The sequence below is a fragment of the Manacus candei genome, unplaced genomic scaffold, assembly GCF_025592945.1.
Source record: "Manacus candei isolate 608988 ecotype Guabito, Panama unplaced genomic scaffold, ASM2559294v1 h1tg000017l, whole genome shotgun sequence".
Taxonomy (NCBI): Eukaryota; Metazoa; Chordata; class Aves; order Passeriformes; family Pipridae; genus Manacus; species Manacus candei.
In genome coordinates, this window is record NW_026138065.1 from 26,030,880 (window position 1) to 26,054,521 (window position 23,642).

General features: G+C 44.5%; 1 protein-coding gene across 2 annotated transcripts in view; it reads left to right on the top strand.

Moving 5' to 3' along the window:
* Window positions 1-784: 784 nt before the first annotated feature.
* Window positions 785-23,642, top strand: part of COQ8A (coenzyme Q8A) — a 43,934-nt gene continuing 21,076 nt past the window's right edge. The window contains exons 1-5 of one of the 2 annotated variants that reach the window (XM_051783402.1): window positions 807-854; window positions 9,705-9,853; window positions 12,478-12,672; window positions 14,961-15,371; window positions 16,230-16,296. In XM_051783402.1, coding sequence (XP_051639362.1) covers window positions 12,496-12,672; window positions 14,961-15,371; window positions 16,230-16,296 — 655 coding nt within the window. In that variant the 5' untranslated portion in view covers window positions 807-854; window positions 9,705-9,853; window positions 12,478-12,495. Of the gene's footprint in view, window positions 855-9,704; window positions 9,854-12,477; window positions 12,673-14,960; window positions 15,372-16,229; window positions 16,297-23,642 lie in introns of both variants that reach the window. The other variant, XM_051783404.1, reaches the window with a different exon arrangement.

Here is a 23,642-nt window from a genome sequence, read left to right on the forward strand (position 1 = left end):
TGGCTGTGACCGTGCGCCCCTTGCAGCCTCTGCGAGACGGGAGCGACCTGTGGGAAATAACCCGAAGCTTTTATTTCCAATGTGTATTACGAGCATTTCCCAACGCATCAGCCGCGGTTTTGAGCCGATGCTTTGAAAAACCCACGCAGGCACCCACCAACAAAGGTTTCCCCGACGTGGAAACGGGAGTTGCTCCCGTCGCTTGGCATCTCCCTGGAGTCTGCCGGGCGCGGCGCTCCAGCCCATCTCCTCATGCACACACAGAGAGACCGGCGGGACCGCCCGAGCAGCGACAGCCGCTGTTCCCCGGGCCCACCTAACGCGCGGGGTGCGACCGCTGCCCACCCCGTCCTTCCCCGCCGCGGGACCACCCTCCCCCGCCCCGCCAGCCGGGACCGCGGCGAGACACCTCCATCTCCGACTGTCCCCGCCACCGGGGCGGTCCCCGCTCGCCGCCAGAGCCGCCGCCCGGGGGGAGCCGGCCCCCTGCCGCCACCGCCCCGCTCGCAGCACACGCTCCTCACGCATCGCCCCCGCTGCCCCCGCCCGCCGCCGCCGCACGGACCTCACGGGCCTCACGTCCCCCTGCAGCCGCCGCGCGCGCCGCGCCGGACCCGCCCCGCATTGGCCGGAGCCCCGCCCGGGCCCGCCGCCCATTGGCTGGGGTACGGGCCGCACGGGCTCCGCCAATGGGAGCGCGGCGGGGGCGGGGCGCGCGGCCAGGCCGTGGCCGGGGGCGGCGGCGGGGTAAACAGGCGCGCGGGCCCGGGCGGCGCGTACGGAGCGGAGCGGAGCGGGGCGAAGCCGAGCCGAGAGCGGGCGAGGCGGTGGCCGCTGGGCTGTGCCGGGCCGCGGTATGGGAAGCGGCCGCGGCGGCGGAAGGGAGGGGGCGGCGGAGGGGGATGGGGCAGCCGAGCGGGATGAGGCAGCCGAGCGGGATGGGGCAGCCGAGCGGGATGAGGCAGCCGAGCGGGATGGGGCAGCCGAGCGGGATGGGGCAGCGGAGAACCCGGTAGTGCCAGTGCCGGTGCCCGTGCCCCTGGCCCCGCGAGCTCCCCCGCTGCGGTGCGGCGGTGCGGTGCGGGAAGGGATGCGGATGATGGCGGCGGCGCTGCCGCGGCCAGGGCGCCCGTGCCCGGCGCGGGCCCTCGGGCCGGGGGTCGCTCGGCAACGGTGCCGTTGCCCGGCGCGGGGACGTGTGCGGGGTCCGGCGGGCGATGGCGGCGGCGGCGGGGCTGCGCCCGGGCGGGGGGTCCCGGTGCCGCGGCCTTCCCTTCCCGTGCCCTTGGCCGCCGCGGCGTGTCCGCCCGGGGTGAGAGCGGGGCCGCTGGGTCCCGCCTCCCGCCCCGCGGGGAGCGCTGCGCTCGGCGGCGCGGCGGGGACGGCGGGGCTGCTCGAACGGGCAGGTGAGCGGGGAGCGCGGCCCAAAACTGCTCGGGGCAGAGGGTGGAATTCCGCTCCGTAGGGAATGCACCTTGCAGGGACATGACAGGAGGAAGCGCAGAGCCTGGTGCTGTGCTGCTTTCCAAGCTGTTCGGGTTAGAGCCTCGCTGTTCTCTGTCCTGCTCACTGCTGGGGCCGATCTGTGCGTCTGGTTGAAGGTGGACGTAAAATCAAGCTGTTGGCTGTCTTAAGCTTTGCTTGTGGCTGAAATGTGGGGCAAAAAAACCCGGTGAGACCCGTGGCTCTGGTAGGGTGTGTGAGGAAATAATCTCACTTTTTACAGGCTTGTAGGGTCTCTGTATAAAGTGAACAGGAGTTGATGGGGGGATACTTAGTTTTAAACAGACACCGAAGAAACTACCTAGAAATAACTAAAATACCAAAAGTTTGGCTTGTATAATGTTGTTTTCATGGTTGCTGACCGTTCTGATTTCTGCAGGAATGTATCTTAAGTAAAAACACTATTTCTGATAGCCCAACACGGTCATGCTCCACCAAGCAGAAACGTAAGTGGGGAGCTTCTCTGTATTCCCCCCGTGCAATGAAAATCCAATCTTTGTGGTCAGTGTTATGAAAAATAAAGAAGTTAGAAAGCAACTTGCAATAAAAATGAAGCAGATTTTTTAATTATGTGGTGTTTAGGGAAAGAAAAATATGAAAGCTTTTCTTTCAATAACTGAAAGTATTGTTTTCCTAAAACGAATTAACCTAACAATTTCTGAGCTTTTTTTTCTGAGTTGCTGTTTTTAAATGGGGTGTATTCATTGAGCATATGCAGAATAATTCTTAGCACTCAGTGCAGAAGGATAGTGACCAAAGTCAATTGTTGCTCAGTAAAAGACTTCTGAAGGGATTAAGAAATTCTTCTGTGTTACAGGCTGAATGCAGATTGGTGTTTAAGAGAATATTGGTGGTTTTGTATTTCTCTGCCGTGCAGTCAGAACTTTCGTATGTTATCAGAAGGAGTTTAGCTGCAGTTCACATGAACTGCAGCAAGAGCCAGCAAGAACCTGTTTGCTCTTAGACCAGGAGACTTATTTTTGTATTTTGTAAGTGTTTTTTCATTGCTCTTAATTAGCAATGAGCTTGGTAACCTTGAATAAGATATGCTTAGAATAAACAGTTTTATGTTGTCCAGTGTTACTCAAGATGAGGAAAAAAATGACCTGCTGTGTTTGACAGTGTTTCCCTTTTAATAATCGTGTGATCAGTAGAAGAAAAGGCCAGATGTGGAGAATTCCTTCACATGTTTACCATCTGACTGTTGATCACCTTGTTTCACTGCTGCCAAGGAGAATTCTGTGCTGTGCAATGCAGCTCTGGTTAATTCATTTGTGATAGTTAACACAAGTTAATAATAGCTCATTGCATCCATGCAGCAAGAACAGAACTTTTTTTGGCTTCTAGTCCTCCAGTAGTCCTTTTAAAGGCAAGTGGTGGTCTGTTGTTTCACACCCTGTTTGTCAGGCTGTATTATTTTTCTGGAAACTGAGTGAGACAAGAAGCAGCAGCTGAATTCCTGCTTCTTAATTTTTAAATTAAAACTGGTTGATTACTTACAAAGTTTTTTGTAGGTAAAGATTGGTTTGGTTTTCTTCTCTGTGTGTTTTTCCTTTAATTTTTTAACAAGGATGCTAGGTATTGCCTGTCTCTCATGGTCTTTTGTCCTTTGTGTCAGTGTGTGTGGTATAAATTGATCCATGTAGCCTTGCTAAATGCATCTCAGGACTTGGCTTGATGCACGAATAAGCATTTCTCTTTTACCTTTAATTTCTCTATACTGATGGGGGTGAAGAGTTCAGTTTATGATGGAGGTAGTGATCCTGAAGCAGTATTTAGGAACCATATCTCCTGTATGTATGTAGATCTGGTTTTGTCCCTCTAAAATTGCTTAAGTAAGAATTCTGGAAGAGGAGGCTTTTTAGCTTATGGAGCTGAATATTCTGGAATAGAGTATCTTCTCTTTCAGTTTGTTTTATAGAAGTGCTTCAAGTGCTACCCGTGCTCCAAGTGCCTGCTTTCCTTTAGGACCAGAAGAAAATAAGTTATTTGCATGTGAAGTTAAATGCAAGCTGATAGTAAAGCACGTATTTTGAGGGTGTGGGTTCAATCACTGTCTGCTTTCCCACTCAGCAATGAAAGTTCATTTTATAGGCACGTGTCTATCTTTATATTAAATTTTTTATCTTTAGCTTCTCAATTTTTTAGATGCCACCTACTTTGCTCCCCTCCCTTCTTACAGAAGATGGCAAAATTAAACCAATCTAAGCTGGTGACAAAGACCAAGAAATAACAGGATGCACAAGTTTTGCCCTTTCTTTGCACAGTTGTGTTTCTGCACTTTATTTTAATGGCTTTTGTGTTTTGTCAGTCAGTAGAGGTGTAGAGCTAAATGAAACTATTCAGTATCTGAAATGTTCTATGTGCTTCATGCAGCATAGAAAATGATCTTTCTTGCTCTGAAAAACTTAGCTGTCAATCTGTGGAACTGGCTTTTAGAAACTTTACAAGTTCATATGTCTGCTTAAACAAGTCTGCATACATATACAGAGTTAAAAAAATAGATCTTTTTTCAGGAAATTGCATAAGGCTATGTCTTTTTCTTGAAGTCTGTGTAGATTCTGTATGTAGAGACACCGGGAAAGATGATCTGCTTGTGGTCTGTATGGTCCTAGAGCTGTTTTGTGTTGTGGAAGTGGTAACTTCCACTTACAAAGTTCTCTGTGTTTGTTTTGCCTCTGCACTTAGTCCTGGTTTTCTGTGTAGATTAAATATTTGTTTCATTGCTGTTCATGCCTCATTTTTAACCAATTGCACATCTTGGTTTTTTCTAGATGTGCTGAACAAATGTACTGTAAAAGGGCTTGAGGTAGTGTTCTGAAATGTCACAGCTCTCCTGCTCTCTGCATTGTGCCACTTGGGAGTATTAGATCCTCATCATGGTCAAAGTGCTCATCAAGAGAGTAGTTGGGACTAGGGCAGTAAGCTGCAAGTGGATTTAGTGTTTCCTTTAGAGAACTCTTCTGAAATTGGTAAACCTACAATTTTACATTGCATAGCAAAGCTTTGTGGAGCATGGCCATTGAGAATTCACTCTGGGAATTTGGGGATTTTCAAAAGCACCTATATAAGTTGCAAAAAGCTTTGGCTTTTCCAGTTGGAAAGGCAATATGTTTATGTTATGTAGAATGGGATTTCATAAAACCTATACATAGAGAGCATCAACAATTTTGGATTACAGATTCAGTATTAGGTATGACATCCTGCAGGTTGGGTTTAGTTCTAAGACATACAGAGCTCATTGCTCTTACTTATCCTAGTGTCAAAAGTACCTATGTGTGGTAAGTAGGAGCTGACAGAAAGAACTTGTCTGTGACAGAGCTGTAATGCATTCCCCTTCAGCACAGAGATCAATTTATGTCTTCTTGAAGTAATCTTTTTTTGCCTATGGTCCTCTTCTTGCAGGGAGGTTTTGGCACAGCCAGGAAAAAAGAAAGCTCCCGTAGCTAGGGTGCTGGTATGTTCAGGGGCTATGAATAGACTAGGATGTGTTGTAAGTTGCTAAACTGGAACTTAACCCTAGCTTCCAGGGCAAGGTTGGAAGCCATGAAGCATACAGACATGGACGCCTGCAGGATCTGTAGTGGGAGGCTGTAGTGTTTGACCTGCTGCTCATGGTGGTGACAGAAAGGGTCACACTCACTGTGTGAGCAGAGGGGGTGTGTTTGCCACCTGGAGACCTGCGAGGGTGCCACTTACTGACTTCGTGATGTAGTGACGTGGGACACAGTGTGCGAGGGTCTGTCCTGGTGTACACAAAGGATAATCACACCTGGGGAAGGCAGATGTACAGCACAGTTACAGGGTGTGTCTAGTTTTCCAGAAGCTTACAAGTAGAAAGTTGCTGACTAGAAGCTGCTGCTGGTGTGGCATTTAATCATTTAGAGGTGACTGTTAACAAATACACCATTAAGGTGATCAGCAAACCAGCTGTAAATCCTTGTTTCTCTTTACTCTGTAGGGATGGATATTTAGAGGACACATAGGGATAGGCAGTGTACCCTGGAGAGCACTGTGATTCTGTTCCCAACCCCATCCCGGACATGTGGTGTAACTTCAGGTAGCTCACTTGCTCTCTTCCCTCTAACATAGAGAACTGTGATATCAGTCCCCTTTCATTAGCTTTTTGAGGTCTATGAGTGATGTGTGTTTAAATGGAAGAGGTGCTGGTTTTCTCAAGAATTTTACTGTAACTAGTGGTGTATTCGAGTCTAAAGGAATTTGCACTTGTTTGTGAGGCATAGCACTTTATCCGTTTCCAATTCCTAAATTGGAGTTGTTGTGCTTTCAGAAGGTCAGAACTTCCAATAAAAACAATTGCAAAATAAGTGTATGCCAAAAAAAATTTGCTACAAATTGATAATCTTCTTGATTTATAGTTTATATTTTAGTTCAGAGTATGAGACCAGTGGAGAGCTCTGTTGTTTCCTGTGCAGAGTTTAACGCTGTGGAGCTGTGCATCAGGTGGGGACTGGCTCCCAGTGCATCAGAGGAGGCTGACCTTTGGTGGTCTCTTCTGCTCTAACTGGTCAAGTGACTGTGAGAGGACAGAGCTGCTCCACAGACCTGGGTGGGGAGGCATTTGTAATGTTCAGTTTGTTTGAAGCACAATGTTTGGATTTAATCAGGGCAGAGCTTTAGTGTAACCTTCTTATAAATACTGCTGGGTGGAGTTGTTCCACATAGATGTGGGGGATTTGTCTTTTAAAGTGATGTTGTATGTTAGCACTGACAGAGGGATGACTTGGAACTAATGAACTGTGCTTTTGTGTAAACTTGCCATAAACTCAAATAAAGGTGTAGATTCAGCTTGTAGTAGTTCTGTTTCTTAAGTACATGCTTCAAATATTGCATCTGCTGGAATATCATATTAATCTGTATGCTTTGAGGTCATGCTCCATTTTGCTTTTAATATTCTGTTGTCCTTGTTGTTGGCTGAACTGTCTACATACATGAGAAGTAACTTTAATCATAGAATTTATCAGAGTTATTTATGTGAGTAAAGTCATGCTTGTGCCTTTTTTTTGTCCTCTTATTCTTTCTCCCTTCCTCTTGGTAACATAAGTAATACAAAGATTACGTGTTGAGTATAAATACAACTCTAGATTGAAATATTGCCCCAATGGTCCAAGCCTTTTTGCCTTGCAAATGAGGTAAAGGGAACTTTCTTGGTCCAGCAGCTGGAAATACAGGAGCAGGCACAGGCCACAGTCTCAGGGAAAAGTGAGCGAGCGGCAGCCTTAAAATCACAGCAACTGAGTTGGATCTACCTCAGTGTAACGGGAAATATGCACCCAGGGCAGAATCTTATTAGTGTATTGTGTCAAGATGTATCAGAAGGACCTGTAATGAGGCCTGTAATGCGCTCTCTCACTGGAATCTTAATTGTGGGTGAATTATTTCTAGATCTGTGGCCAGGGAAGACTCTGTTAATTCCAGGCATGTGGGCTATGACTATGCTTTTGCATGTCTCCGGACATTGTCCAGAAAGAAGTAAATAGAGCTGTTTGTCCAGAGCATTCACTTTGCCTGGATATATCTGTGCCTAAAATAAAGCAGACTGTGCTTACTTTTAAAGTGTCCAGGCATTCTTTTCACTCTTACGTTGTGTGTCAGGCCATTTATGGGGGAAAATTGGGTTTTGAACTAGTTGTCATTTGCCAGAAATGACTGCTAAGCCTTCTGAATTTTGTTGGAAAGATGCATTTGTGTGCCAAGCAGCCCACTTCTATCAGTGCGTGTTCCGCTATTGTAGCGATTAGAGAGCAAAGCAGTTCCGCCTGCCCTTCAAAGGTGTTTGTTTTAAATGGCATTGGCAAACTGCTTTGGGCAAGGGTGGTTTTAAAGCAGCTTTCAGATACTTGATGAATTCAGTTTAGAGAGGCTGGAGTGCAAGCCGTGGGCCAGGACTCAAATATAGGGGTCCTTGGTTCTGTTGTAGGTTAGATCTTTAAATTAATTTCTTTTGCAGCTGCAGCGTGTAGGAGTTATGGGAAGGGGGAAGAATGAAGGATAAGCAAGGTAGATTTTCAGTTCAATTTAAAGGATGATGGCAACTTCCTCCTTTTAAAATGCAGGTTTTGTGCCCTGCATGGTTAAAATTTGGGTCAGCTGCAATCCAAGGAATCCAGCTAATGAAAATACATCTAGGCAGGGACCTGGAAATCTGCTATCAAAAGAACTGGTGGGGAGGTGTGTGATGGAACTGAAAAAGGCCATAAGTGAAAGGATCACATGAAAGGGTTGATATGGCAACACACATAAAAAGAAATGGAAAAAAAATCTGTGGAAGAACAGTTACAGAGCAGCTTAATGAATAATACTTATTTTTAACTTAGTCTACTGTTAGTTTATGGCCATGGAACAATGTGCTGAGTACCTGGTCTTCTGTATCTTTTTTGTGGTGCTTGTTAGTTTTATTTCAGTATACTGTTGCCACACTTGTTCTGATGGTGTGGGTGGTTATAACACTGATGCCAAGGTTATAGTCCTTGTTTAGATACAACTAAGATAACAGTGATTGAATAAAGGATAGCAGCAGGGGGGAGGTATAGAGGCTGTTTCCTCTTCCTGAAGCGTGATATTTAATTATCTGCCTTACTACCTGTCCAGCCTAATATTATTCATTTTTGTTTAATTTATTTAAAATAAAAGTTGAAGATAAAGAAGGCAACTAAAACTTCTACAGACCTGAAGGAGAAATACTTCAGGGTAAAACTGCTGGGGTTTTGTTTGATTGGTTTTGTTTGGTTTTTTTTTTTAATTACTCAACAGTAGGTGAGCTGCAGGTCTCTGTCTGTAGGAGCATGTTAGCATGTGGAAAAGAAATGAATGGAGGAATGTGTTTTTAAAACAGGGCAAATATATGATTTCATCTGTTGCCTGTTGTGAAGCTTTCTGTTTCTGTTATTGGCCTCTGATACACTGAGTGTCTTGTTACACTTTCTTAAGCCTTAAGTTTGGTAATCGGGCATGTTGAAGAAGGGAAAGAATACACTGCAGCTAGTCGCTGTAGAGGATTGTGGCTTGTCTTGCAGGTGGTTGTTGCACATAGGAGCATCCCAGGCATTGATTTAGTTTTGCTGTTACAACAGGGCTCTAAATCAGGTGCAATGTCAGGAGATGGTTTACGTACTGGTGTGGCTTGTAACCTGTACAAGCCCCTCTGCCTGCCGTGTGGACCGTGCCCCGTGTCTAAGGATGGCTTGGCTCGAGCCTGCTCGCGCTAGAAGGTGTGGGTGTTTTCCAGGGGTTCATTCAACTATGAGAAGCTTACTTAGCCAAAACTGGTGACCCTGCCTATTTTTGTAAAGTGGCTCACGATGAACACTTGTCAACCCTCTTCAGTCCAGGTTAGGGACACTCTGACAGCTAACATAGACACAGCTGACTTGTCTGTAATCCCTGGCCCTAGTGACCTACTTTGCTAGCACTGGATAATGAATCCTCGGGACAGGTCAGTGTGTTACAGACTTTGTACACTTGCGCTAATTCTGTTTGAAACCACTCACTAAATCTGTTTCTGATAGAGCTTGCTTACACTATTTATTGATTTAGTAGGGGTATGAATAGAACTTGCCTCAGGGGGGGAAAAAATCCCTTTTCTGCTGTCTGCACTGGGTATTAACACAAGTGTAGTGTTGGGGTAGTATCAGCCTTCTTGAAAGTGTGTGCTTCCTCTATCTCAGTTTTTATGTCTCTTGGCCTTGCTTGTGCTTATTGCTTTTTCATTGAAGAAAAAAGGTAATTTTTCTAATTCTTAGTTATTTTTTGTGTCTTTTACCTTCTTGATTATCTAGTGTATATTTTCTTTCATGCTTTCTTCTTTTGGCTATGATAACTAACCAACATGTCCTGCTAAATGTAGGGTCTACAGAACTAGATAACCTGGGATTTTTTCCACTTGAGGAAAATGCATCTAGTATCAATTCAGTTTTCATTGCACTTCTTAGCTCCCACTTTCATATTGCTTGATGATGGCTGTAGACTGTACCTGAATGTTTTCTTGCTCCTGATGCCTGTTGCTGAAGGATTAATCATTGTGGTACAGTTGTTTTTTTCTGCTGCTTTTTCCTGACCATGCTTTGTTAAAGGTGAGGACTTGGTATTCAAAAGGAATGGAAGGAGATGGCTTACAGCCACAATTCTGTTCGAAAACAGGAGTAGGGTCTTGCTTCTGAAAATATGTTCTTCTATTTCAGCCTTTATTTGTTGGTGACTGTCCTTGGATTTGACCTTTGAAGTCCTCCTTGAGCCGTGCCTTGCCTTTGTGCTTATACTGTGATTTCCATTTGGGTCTGTGAGCTGCCCGCTGAGGATCTGGAGATCACTGAAAACAAGTTGGTTGCCTGTAAGCTTGTGTTTCCTCCACAGAGGCCTGGGTTTCAGTAAGGTGCTGGGATAAATATCCTGTTAGAATAGCCTGTCCTTTGGCAGTGCCACGTAGGAGCATGTTGCTGATGCTTCTGAGCTGACAAATCACTTGGCTAGTACCTAGGTGGTTATAACTGCTGTGCCTGGAAAATGGGACTGCAGTGTGCCCAGTACGGTGTCTTGTAGCCAAATCTGTACAGGGTCCTCCTTGCTGTTGATATATTTAGCAATGGGGGGTTGAATGCACATTATGCAATGTATGTTTTTCACTCGTGGTTGCATTAGCTTCCCTGAAATTTTGTTGGAAGATTTATTTTTTTAAAAAACTCACATTTAACATATCGTGTCACTTCATGACTACACATCTTCAGCTGTTTGTGGGTGAAAGGAGGATATGGTTTTAGTATTGTTGATTAGAAAGAATCCATATTAAAAGTGGATGTTTTTGTGTGTGTTGTCTGAGTGTACACTGATCTATATTGCATTACTTTTGTTGCCCTTTTTGTGAGGGAGGGAGAGAATGAACTTTTTGCATTCAAGCTTTCCTGTGCTGCTAATACTTACAGCCACAAAAGCACTTATTTCTTAGCAGTGGCAACCTTTGAATGGTCTCATTTCAGCTGGGACAGTACTGGGTTCTTGGCTGGTTTCTTTGCCTGGCTCTGAATTGCAAGGACCGCCTGCAGATGCTTTGAGTGAGATCCATGTGGAAATTTCCAGTGTGAAGATGTGGGGGTAAAAAACACTTCCTGTTGACAGAGTACACTTCCTTACCTGACAGGCAGCTTTTGAGTTTAAAAGTGCATTATACAACGTTAAAACCAATGCTAGTGATTAAACTCTGGAGAGATTCAGGAGTAACACTTCTTACAGGTCTGGAGCGAGTGCACAGGTAGATTTTGTAAAGAGAACCACAGAATAATAACCTGTGTGGGCTTGATTTTTATTTTTACAGCTAACCCATTAAACTGAGATTCATTGTAAGCACCTGACTGTCTTTCTAACACCGTATCTAAAGCATGTAATGTGCAGCACTCCCTGGCTGCAGTGGTTGTCCCTGATTTTGATCACTGATTAACAGTTGTTGAACAAATATTCCAGTAACTGGGCTTTATCCCGCATTTGCATAATAATGTGTCTCTGAAATTCAGCTCTAGTAATCCATGCTCCTGTGTGATTGCAGCAAAATTGTGTACTTAGCCAGAAATTTAGCTTTAGCAGTCCATTCTTCTCCTGCATGACTGTCTCACAAACCTGTCTGCTGTTATCAGGCTTTGTGTTTCCCAAGAAGGTAACTGGATCTAGTTGCTTGTGCTCTGGAGCTGAGCATAATGCCATGTGTACTGTTGACTCAGGATCACTTGTACCATGCCAGTGTATTAATGTTTATAGTTGAAGTGCACATGTGCATGTTGATGGGTTACCTTCTAAAAATGAATTGATACCTGTGTACCTACCTAGGAAATAACTTAAATATGTGGCCTTAGACTAGTGCTTGGTACCTACTGCAGTCAGAATTTCTCCAAATCAATATAGAGAATGCTGTATGGGCAAGGTTGAACCTTAGTCAGCATCTTGTGCCAACTGCTGTGTCTTCTGTGTCAGTAAAGATGGGAGGATGTGCAACTGAGCCAGCCCTGGAACCGTGACCCTGGCTGTGCTTTAAAGGTGTAGAAGATGAGTGAAATGAGCAGGTGAAAATCTCCCTTGCAAAATGGGTTTTACACCCTGGCCACTCCTGGTTTTCTTTTACATGAACCACAGTGGTTTGGGGGAGCTGGTGTTCTGAACCTGAGCTTGGTTTCAGGCTGAGGCAAAGAAATGGATGGAAATTACTGTTCTCAGACACACTCTGTCGTGCATCCTACAGTGTCAAGTTTGTATTTAAAGACATTGAAACGGAACAGGCTGTTAAGAGTCTGAACTGGAATGCTCCCTGAAAAAGAAGGGGGACTAAGAAATTCAGCACTTTGCAAATGCTGTGGTAGGTAGATCTTCTGAGCATGCTTAAGTTTCCAGTTAAAAATAGCAGAGTATGTTGGGGATGGAGCAGACTACCTTTGGAGGACAGACAATGCTTAACCATTGGTGTGGGAGTGAAGAAATTTGGCTGGAGGAGGAGGCATAGCTCTAGGGCAGAAATGGAATGTGACAGTGCTTTGTCAGCGCTGTCAGGCCCCAAGAACATGTTGCAGGGTCTCATAGTAATTAGAGGTCAAATGCTAATGTTTTTAATCCTCTTCAGACATCTTGAAAGAATCAAGACCATCTTTGCAGTGTTTACTGGCATTTACCTATCTTTGCTTTCCCTGGTCAGTAGTAACTTGGATATTTGTGTGGAGTGCTGGAAAGTTATCCTAACTCATGAACACCCACAAGGGCAGTTCTCTCTTTGCCCGGTGAGGTCAGCTAACTTGCTGTCATTCAGCCTGGCCTGTGTCCTATCCAAGCTGCAGACAGATTCCCATGGGGGCTGGTTGCCAAAGCAAGAAAGAGAGATGTTGAGAATATGCTGCTGGCTCTTAGGTGACTTGAAACTCATTACAAACTTGTTCCTTGACATCTTGCCTCCCCTGCCCCTTCTCCTTCTTTATCTTTCAGCACGGAAAGACATCAGTCATGGCGGGTGATGCCATCATGGTCATGAGAGGCCTGACAAAGCTCAGTAAAGCAATCCTAGAAACCCAAGCAGGACAGCTTCGGCAGGTGCTCCTTGGGGGCGATGCAGTTACCATTGCAAGGAATCTCCAGGCCACTGCTGAGGAACAGTTCAGTTCTGCCCTGGGGAAAATGCAGGTAAGCAAAGCTCTTTGTGCACAGTCTAATCTGATAGTTTGCTTTTACTTCAGTACTTTTTTGGTTTTGTTGTGTAAGTGACTAGGAACTTGGATCATGAACAAAAATAGCTCGAGTACTGGATCGATAATACAAATGTTGCAATACTCTGGGAATTCTTTGGGATCTGTGGTGTGCTGTAGGTGCTTGGACAGGAATGGGAGAGAAATGTTACTGCAGAGTGTTTCTGTTTCCATTACTGAGTGTTTAAGACATGCTGGAAATGAAAAGTGCTCTGTTCACCTCATCTTGTCAAAGATCAAGCTCTTGCTAAGATTGGCGAGCAGCTTTGTTATTTAAAGTCTCCTTTAAACTTCAGGCATTGATTACTACTCCTTGAATAAATGAATGAGCTCTTTTATAGTGCATTGGATTTATCTCGGTGCTGCTTGCTTTCTTGGCAGAATTGGTGATGTTTTTCAGGATGGCTCAGGGTCAGGTGTTTGCATCATCACTTACAGCCCAGGCTGGATTTTCAGAACTGATTTTCAAATGAGGAACATTTTTTTTTTTTTTTCCCTATAATCAGCAGCTTCTGTCAGCAGAGATAGGGGTAGATTTATAAGAGCTTCACATTTGCTGTGTTACCATCTCTGAAAAACATGGGGCTTGTCTGAGGAACTCCTCTATTAAAAATGATCATCCTTTATCATCCTCTAAAAAAATAGTGTAGCTCAGATCATCTTTTTTGAAGCAGAAACTAATGAATGATGTTTTGACTTTTTTTAATGCAAAGACCTTAGACTATCATGGCAAATCTATAGCTTCAGTCCTAGAATCTAGGCCTGTATTTTCCTGGTTCTGTTTAAGCTTGCAGTAGAACTAACTTGTGTGTTTGTTTATGGACATAGTGCTTTGTCTTGCCATTGTCCTTCTTTTGCGCCCGAGAGAGAGGTGATGTTCTTCTGTTTCTGTGCATGTTTCTCTGCAAAAGTGAGGCCCCATGAGCACACCTGCAGTACCCTGCAGCCCTGTGTTCTGTAAGTGAGTTGCAAGAGAAGCTGTTGCCAAAGCAGGGCTTGGTAAGAAATCTAAAGGTACAACATTTTCTGTTTTGAAGAGAGGAAAGCTTTTACATTAGGTAACAGGGTTTTAGCTTACTGACATTAAAAATGTAAGTATGGAAGTAGAGAGGCCTTCTTGCTTGAAATAATTGGTCAGTACTGTGGCCACAGTCCCCATCTGTAAACATATTTTTCCTCTCCCTGCTGCTGTGATGTTGAAGTTCAAAATAGCATGAGACCTGCTGAATAACAGGAAAGACCATGTTCTGTTTTTTTTTTCTCCAGGGAAGGGAAATTTAATTAGTATTTAGGAAAGAGCCTGAAATATGCTGCCTGCTGGCCTGACCACAGCAGGATTTAAACTCCTGTTGACTGGTTGTAATAGTCATCAGTTATTCCATGGTATTGCCACTGCTGAGATGGGTAACTGGAATATGTCAAGTAATGAGTAAACAGGAGATAATGCTCTGCTGCTGACTTCATTTATTTTTTTTATATTGAAAAATGGTGAGAAATATCTGGACTTAATGGGGCAGCTTTTGCAGGTCAGAAGAGAAGAAAGAAAATTGTCATGAGAAGCTTGCTTTGAGTGTTGCTGTGCCTGATGCTGTTATCCCTGCTTCAGGCACAAAATTTTATTTATTTTGGGATGACAGCAAGCCCTGCCATAGTTTAGTGGTTGAATAATGAAATGTGTTTTGCAGTTGGTTGTATCATGGCCATGAACTTACCCTGCCTGTAAGTAGGTATCTGGTTTTGCTTTGGGTGGCTTTGGGTTTGAAAGTGCTGATGTTGCTTGACTCGGGGGACAGAATGGGAGGAGGGAACATGGTAGAGGGAAGAACTGAATGTTACAAGGTTTAGTTTTTTGTTATCCCTCCTAGGTACATTTTATGTGATATTGCAACTCCCATCACCTCGTTACTGAGCAGTGTATTGCTTCCAGTGAACTGCACATTTAGTGACCCTTCAGTGTATATAGAATAAAGCATCTCTAGTTATGGGTATTTGAGAAGCTGTTAACAAATTAGTCCCATCAGTGGATTTAAAAGACTGCCAGAGATTCCAGGGGTCCTTGGTGTCTCCTTTTTCTTGTCTCTTACTGTGAATATCTGCAGTGCCAGTGTCTCTACAAATCATTGTGGAGACATGACAGCATAGTTGCATGCCCATCTCTGAGATTCATGGATGGTAGGGAGCATGTTTTAAGAGCTTTTCTGAAAGTAATTCTGTTATTGTTTGCAGGAACTAGGCAAACAGCAGGAGAACTTTACTGATCTCAGTGAGGATTTTGGGAAAGACTATGACTTCTCAGCCCGAGAACCATCAGATGCTCCAATGGACTTCTCCACTGCCCCTGGCAAATCTCATGAACACAGCAGTGAAGGCCCTGCTTACTCTTACACAACAAATGGACCTTTTAGAAGTGTTGATATGACTGGAGATTCTGGCGTGGGTCAGAAGCCTTTCCCTCCCAAAATGGATGCAAGGTTATTTGGAGGCATTAGGGACCCTGGCAATCCTTTTGCTGCTCCCTTTGGACAAAATAGGGCTTTTCACCAAGACCATTCCTCTGTTGGTGGATTAACAGCTGAAGATATTGATAAAGCCAGACAGGCCAAAACAGGTTCAGAGCAGAAACCCTACAAACAGATGGTATGTTCTTTTAATTAAGGATTCTCACTACTGTGGTTTCTATACTTGATTGTCCTTACTAACCTTCTCCTGTGTTTCTCTCATTTCTTCCTTTTCTGCTATTCCCTTTTATGAAGGCAAAAGAGGGAAGTATCAGTGCTCATTAGCTCTGATCTGTGTGATATTTGTTCTGTTGATAGCTTTTCAGGCTCTCTTTTCACAGTTGCCCCTTCTGTCAGATAATCTGATGTGAGAAGATGTTTAAAAAGCATACATAGGGTTAGACTTCCCTTTTATATTAATGGGAGCTCTCCTTTCATTCACTGGAATATGAAGACTCAATGTATTTATTGATATATGTTGCAGCAGAACTCACAGTGGTACTTGCCATCTGCTCTGACCTTCTGCCTCCTTCCCCAAATCCATTATCAGATGCTACTGTGGGTGCACTCACCCAGGATATTGCCTCTGCTGCTGCAGCTGTTGTGTGTGGAGGAATTGTCTATGGTACTGAGAACCTGATAACCTTCCATGAGTTTTAGTTCCATGTGTGGAAAGGAGTTTGGGTTAGGATTGTGCAGCTTTTTCTGGGTTCAAAATACAGGGGCTGCTGAGCTGAAAGTAAAAATGGGGTTTCCGAACGTGGTTGTCAGCTCTTCTGTCTTTCCCACCCTCTCATCTGCTCCTCTGCTTAGTGTGTGTTTCAGTTCAGGGTATGTCAGTTCTGGACTGTATTCACTTGACAAATCTCTCAACAGATATAAAGTTGTCTGTAGCGTAGAGTTGTTCAAGTGCTCCGAGTTGCACTCTGACTTCGCCCATGTGCCCAGTTAATTTGTGGATTTCTTTGTTTTTCCTTTCCCCCTCTCTCTGCTGCAGCTCAGTGAGCGGGCCCGGGAGAGGAAGGTTCCTGTCACGAGGATCGGACGGCTCGCCAACTTTGGAGGTCAGTTTGCACACCCACGTGGGCCGTGCCACTGCCCTTGCACGTACTGGTTAATGGCTGGCTGTGACAGTGCTCCTGCTGAAGCACTAGGTCCTTCTGTTTTCTGGTTAAGCTTTCGGTAGGAAAGTGCTTTCCCACAAACAACTAGTTAGCTCAGAGCTTGATTTGGCTTTTCCATTACTCTTAAAAAGTGTAGGGCAGATGATTTGGGAGTGCATAGCAGAGCTGCACATCTTCATGGTAGCACATACTGGACTGTGCTGTTTTAATGAAAGTGAGGTGCAGGTTGTTCCCCAGCCTGTACAAATACCCTGGTCCTGCACATGTGATTTCTTTATTGAGGAAACTTTCCTCCAAGTCCTTATAGTGTTGTTACTGTCAAGGAGAGATAGCTGGAGCAGCTGTTATTTTAAATAACCTTTCTCAACCTTATCCTTGCTATTTCTCTGAACAGTGGTTAAACATCAAACATATCCCTTTGGTAGTGCTTTTTGAGGGTGGGAAGATGATAACAGTCAAGGTTTGATTTACTGAGCCATTGCTTATAAACCCTTTTCTCCCAGGAAAGATGTAAATTCTGAGCTTGTAAGATCAAGCTAGCTGAAACCTAAGTGAATTTTACATGCAGAATGGGACTTACCATGTCAAAAAGCAGCTAAATATCTTCAGAAATATTAACAGGTGATGCTCATATAATGTCTTATATCCAAAGCTATTGAAGGACTCATTCCTGAGAAAAAGGGAACTATCACAGTATGGCAGGTAGAAAGATGAATGCAACTAGTCTTACTTAGCTAATCGTTAGGTGAGTTGTCTCTTTGTTGCTGTGGTTGGGGTTTTTTTGTGACTGTAGTGTTTTGAGATGATAGCAGCCTATCTAGGTTGTGAGCAGTCTCTTGTGGCTCTTGTGATTCTCTTCCACAAAATTTGATAGAGAAGCACATGTACAAAGTAGACATCCTTGTGTTACAGATCCCAGAAGAAAGAAAAATAACCTGTCAAATGTAATTCAAATCAACTATTATATAAAAAAACAATTATTCTTTCTCTGTGTGTCCCTTTGTCAGACTAATATGCACACTAGGAGGAGTTGGGGGCGGGGACTGATTCTGTGCAGTGCAGGAATAAACAGCAAGTGAGTTTTGTGATAAGTTTTTCATGCTTGTCAGATTTCTTTAACCCTGTAGTTCACTACAGGCACCCTTGCTTCACGGCATGCTTAGTATTCCTTAAAGGGAAGCAGGGTTCATGATCTGCTTTCTGGAGTAACAAGGCATCACTTTAAAACTCACCTGTTCCTAAGCTCTAGTAGCATACAGGTCTCTCTTCTAATCTAGCCTTGAATTTTATGAAAAGTGTCACAATACTTTTAGCTGTCATCTTCTGAATTCATCTGTTGCTGCTTGCTGACAGCTGGTGGGCTGGTGGATGTGAAGTGGCAGATGACCAAATTTTCTGTGAACTTTTGGTTCCAGTGCTGTTGCTTTATGCTCCAGCTTTTGGCACCCAAGGCTGTTGCATGAGGGAAGGCTGACTCATGCTTCTAGGGAAAGTACAACTAACTACCTGTCTTCTCCTAACCTCAAGGTAGAAACCAAAACAAATAGCTCCATCAAACCAAAACCTCAAAGGGAGAGTAAGAAAGAAAGAGATTGTTTATAAGCAGCAGCTCCAGACTTATCTCTGTCATTTATTTTTTTTTTTTGGTCTTGCTCTTCTCCTCCAGTTGTCTGCTTTATATGATTAAAATTGCTGGCAAGACAGAGGTCTTTGAGTGCTTTTGGGGGAAATCATGTTACAAAAAAGATGTTCAGGTACTCCGGGCTCTGCAGTCACTTGTTAGCATTTATTGTTTGTCTTTCCCTCTGAGTTTTAACTTGCAACAGCAAAGAGAAATAGTACAGTCAGTACAGTGACTTAGCAAACAACACGTGGTCTATAGGTAGTTTTTTTCAATTTAAGATATTCTTTGGTAATGTTTTGGGACTTTTTAAAGGGGCACGTAGTAACAGGACAAGGGGTAATGGCTTTAAACTGACAGGGGGCAGGTTTAGATGAGTTGTTAGGAAGAAATTCTTTACTGTGAGGGTGATGAGGCACTGAAGAAATTCTTTACTGTGAGGGTGATGAAGCACTGAATCAGATTGCCCAGAGAAGTTGTGAATGCTCCATCCCTGGAAGTGTTCAAGGCCAGGTTGGATGCAGGGGACGGGGAAGACAACTCCATTTATAGTGAGGAACAGCTCCTGTTTGCTCTTTGCTCCAAGTTTAGAGTGTTTTTTTTCTTGAGACATCCAGTGCAATTGTGAAACCCCATCAACCAATTAGAATGTGTCTTTTCCTTACTGGCTCTTATGTGATGAGAAATGTTCTTTTCAAATTGCATTTTTGTGAAACCTTTTACATGCTTAAGCCATGAAACATTAGCCGATGGCAGGAGCAGTGGCCTACCATTTGCTCTTACCTGTTTTTTTTTTTTGTCTGAAGTTGTTGGTGAACTTTGGGTTATGGTTGTTTGTTTTCCTCTTAGACCATGAGCAAGGAAAGGCAGTGCTGTGTGCCTCTTACTGTCCTCACTGTCAGTCCTTCCTGGGTGTTATTCTCAGGAGTGATGCAAGAGGTAACATGTACAATATTTAAAGCAAGTAAGCTTTTTGTGCAGGATTTTTCTTGTGTGCTTCAGGGTGCCATCTTCATTTGAAGACTCCATTCTGGGAAATAAAATGGTTTAGGTGGATTCTTATCCTATAATCTCCACACTAGTCAAACTAGCATTTGACTCTGACTTTTTTTTGTTGTTGCTAAAACCCACTTTTTTTCTTTATTTCCATATTAGAACAATACCATTTTAGGCTTTAGGAGAAGATGGAAAGATGATGAGTAGGTCAAAAACAGAGTTCATGTAACTATTCCTAGGGTTCAGATAGTTGAATTCCCACGATATTGGTATATTCACACTTGAATCATGCCTCCTCTTGTCTTTGCATGGGTTTTTTTTGTCCTCCCCAGTGTTAGAGGGAATATTCAGCCATGTCTCAACCATGGTGTCAGGACACTCTGGTGGGTGGTAGACAAACTAGTAACAGGAGGCAGAAATACTTGGATTGCAGAATTTGCCTGACTTCTCACCTCTTCTACAAGCAAAGAACATCTACTGGAAAGACTGAAGATCTTTTTTACCAACACTTGCATGTAATACTGAACTACTGTTTCTTTGTGATCAGCCCAACTGAACTCCTTTGTCCTTTATATGTATTTTTGTATGCTTCTTGCAGCAGCTGGAGTAACTGCTGGTAGGTGTATTTATAGCACTAAATATCATCCTTGATTTTTATTTATTTTTTGATTCCCAGGATTATAATGGACAAAACAGATTTTTCTGCAGTTTTTTGTTCCATGCTTGTTTTGTAGCCTGATGGGTCATCAGCTCCACCCACACAGTTCTTGATCTCATCTTTATTTCCATTCTCCCTTCCTCATGTTATTTGATGTTTCTAAGCAGTTCCTGTCTCCCTCAATCCTGGTTCATGAGTTTATTTTTTAATGATATAATAAGATGAAAATTCAGGAAAATTTTGTGAAGTCTAGACTTAATGTGATTTTAACAATTTTGGGGGGGAAAAAAAAAGAAAAATTGTAGTAAAGTATATAGAGAACTGACTACTGCAGGATTCAGTTTGTCATGTGAGTGACAAGTGAGTGTGTGTATTGGGTTTGCATGGCAAGGTTTTGGCTGCAGGGTGGCTTCTGTAAGAAGCTGCCAGAAACTTTCCCCATGTCCAACAAATGGCTCCAAGACAGACCTGCAGCTGGCCAAGGCTGAGCCTGTCAGAAGTGGTAGCATCTCTGGGATAACAGTTAAGAAGAGGAAAAAACCTGCACAGTTGCAGCTGGAGAGAGGAGTTAGAGAAACAACTCTGCAGGCACCAAGGTCAGTGCAGAAGGAGGGGGAGGAGGTGCTCCAGGTGCTGGAGCCTGTGGTGAAGACCATGGTGAGGCATCTGTGCCCCTGCAGCCCATGGAAGACCACTGTGGAGCAGATATCCACCTACAGCTTGTGGAGGAGCCCCTGCTGGAGGAGGTGGATGCCTGAAGAAAGCTGTATCCCTGTTGGAAGTCTGTGCTGGAGCAGGCTCCTTGGCAGGACCTGTGACCCCATGGGGGCCCATGCTGGAGCAGCCTGTTCCTGAAGGACTGCACCCTGTGGAAGGGGACCATGCTGGGGCAATTTGTGAAGAACTGCAGCCTGTGGAAAGGACTCACATTGAAGAATTTTGTGGAGGATTGTCCTGAGGGAGGGATTCCACACTGAAGCAGGGGAAGAGTGTGAGGAGTCCTCTCCCTGAGGAGGGAGTGGCAGAGGCAACATATGGTGAACTGAATGCAACCCCCATCCCTGTCCCCCTGTGCTGCTGGGGAAGGGAGGGAGGTAGGGAATTCAGGAGGAAAGTTAAGTCCAGGGAGGGGTGGGGAAAGGTGTTTTATGATTCAGGATTTCTTTCTCATTACCCAACTCTGATTTGATTGGTAATAAATTAAACTGATTTCCCCAAGTTGAATCTGTTTTGCCCGTAATGGTCCTTATCTCAACTCATGAGCCTTTCATTGTATTTTTCTCTCTGCTGTCCAGCTGAGGAGCTGGCAGCTTGTACTGCATGGTGCTTGTGGTGTTTTACGTGATTGAAACCAGGGCACACGCTGCTCCAGGGGAGGGTCTCACCCACCCCTGGGCTTGGCAGGCTGAGCAGAGTGATAACAGTCCATTCAGTCTTCTGTTTGTTTTGTTGTGTCAGTTGCTGAGCAAGAGGATTTGTCCTGAGCAAAACTGGGTCCAGATCATCTCTTGATGGCCTTGGTTTGAAGTGGAACAGATGCTGGAGATGCCTGGAAAATGTCTGAAGGGCCACACTGCTGGTATAGAACCAAGTGGCCTTTTCCAGGCCTGAAATAATCTGTCTGCATAAAGTGCAGAATGCAGGAGAGCAGCATTTTGGAAGTGCTTAGGGATGTTATTTTTCAAGGTACTGAACCATGGCTGTTCAGCAATACTGAAAACTGTCACAAAATGATTAATCTTGGAGGAAACACACATCTTGCAGACAAGGAAAATGATGGACATCAGGAGCAACTTGTGCAAGGTCAGTGGACTAGAGACCCAGAGGAGGAGAGTGCTTTTGTACAGCCATGCAGATTCTTTGGAGGGCTGACTTGCTCCTGGTAACAGGTGAACATCTGGCAGTGTGTGGTGGGTTGACCTTGACTGGCAGCTAAGCCCCACATAGCTGCTTACTTGTTTCCTCCTTCAGCATGAGGGAATAGAAAGAGCAAAAGGGAGAAAATTTGGAAGTTGAGATAAAGATGGCTTAACAGGTGAAGCAAAGAAAGCTCCATGTGCAAGCAAAGCAATGAGAGGAGTTCATTCACTACTCCCTATTGGCAGACAAATGTCCAGCCACTTCTTGGGAACCAGGACCTCAGCATTTGTAGTGGTTACTTGGGAAGGCAAACAGCATAACCCCAAATGTCCACCCTTTAATTCTCCTTTCTCCGAGCTTTTACTGCTGAGCAGGATGTTATATGGCATAGATATCCCTTTGATGGATTTGGATCAGCTGTCCTGAATGTGTCCTCTCAGCCTCGTGCCCACACCCAGCCTGCTTTTTGCAGGGCCAGGGTGGGAAAAAGCCTTGATGCTGTGCAAACATTGTCCATCGAGAGCCAAAACACTGATGTGTTATCAACACTTTTAGTTACAAATCCAGCACACAGCATGATAAAGGCTGCTGTGAAGAAAACAAACTCCTATCTCAGCCAGACCCAGTACAAAATAATCCAGTACAAATAACAGCATTTTTTGTGTTCAGATAATACATGCCTAGACCACGGGTGGGTGTGTGAAAGAGGCCTGGAAAACAAATCTAGTGGCATTTTGAGAAATTAGTGTTGTGGCCCTGAACCCCCCTGTCCAGTACTTGCTTTCTGAGCCCTGGAGTGTTAGTCTGGTCTGTAGGATGAGGAAGGGTGAAGTTTTCCACAATCCCAGAGGTGGAGTTGTAATTACCTGGTGGGAGAGAGGAATAACTCAGTGCAAGATGAGGGTTACCTTGTTTGTGCCCAGACTTCCCTGCTAATGTGACATTAGCTCAGCTGGTTAGAGCATCATGCTAAAAACAACAAGGTTGTGGGTATGATCCGTGTATGGGCCATTCACTTAAGAGTTGGACTCGATGATCCTTGTGGGTCCCTTCCAGTTCAGAATATCTGTGCTGTGATTTGGGTCCACAAAACGTGTACGTGTGTTTCCTCCTGCACATGTGCAAAATACCATGTGCTGGTCAGCTCTGCTTCCTTCATTGTACTGTGTTCTGTGGTTGTTTTACTTGGGAAACTGTCCAGTAGTGCCTCAAGGACGGCTTGGGGTGCTTGGAAAACAGGTGCACCCAGTACTGCCAGCAGTGTGGGAGTACGGCATGGTGGGATGCATCACTGCTGAGGAGATATGAAGGAGCACCATCTGTTCTGGTTGCCCATGTCATTTATTATCCAGAAAAATAAATATTTTGAGATTGGGAAGGCAATGAGACCTTTGGTAGTATGGATTACTGCATGATTAGATCTGTGCCTCATTTAATCTTGAGTGGCTTTGATCTGTTTAGTGGAGGCAGATAACGCTTCTTTTGTAGCTGTAGCTTAACCTGTGGCTGTGAATCAACGCCCTGGAATTCACTGCTTGCCAGAGAGATAGTACATGTGGAGTGCTGGTGTTTTGTCTCCTGGTTTTACTGTTGCTGTGCAGGATTACTCTCCAGCCCAGCTCCTTGGAATTGCAGGTTACAACACTGCTTGCATAAGGTGAGCCTCGGAAAGAACATGTTTCTGTTCATCATAGTCAACGAGTCTGTGGAAGTCACAGACAGCTAATGAGCATGAATAAACCTGAGTGCTTAGACAGGGTTGCAGAGCCTTAAACTCTGCTGGCAGTGACTTCATCTAAATACAGTTTTGCTTCCCCCTGCTGTGGTGGCATGGTGGGAGGGGAGAGGGATGCTGTTCTTTCCTGAGAATTGTACTTTGAGAACCATGTTTGTGAGTTGTTTTCTTTTCCCCTTCTTCTTCTAAACTCCATGATTTCAGTTTATAACAGGACCTCAGCCAGAGCATAGAGCTCTGAGTAGCACTTGTGATGTGGTTTATAAAAGCCAGATGTCCCAGACTGGCCTAGCCTATGATTCCTGGCTGGCATGCTGGGCTGAAACTGAGAAAACTCTTGACTGAAGATAACTCCATTGCAAAAGACAGCATATTCTAATCAAGCCATTGTGCATTTGACTGTGTGGCTTGAAGTT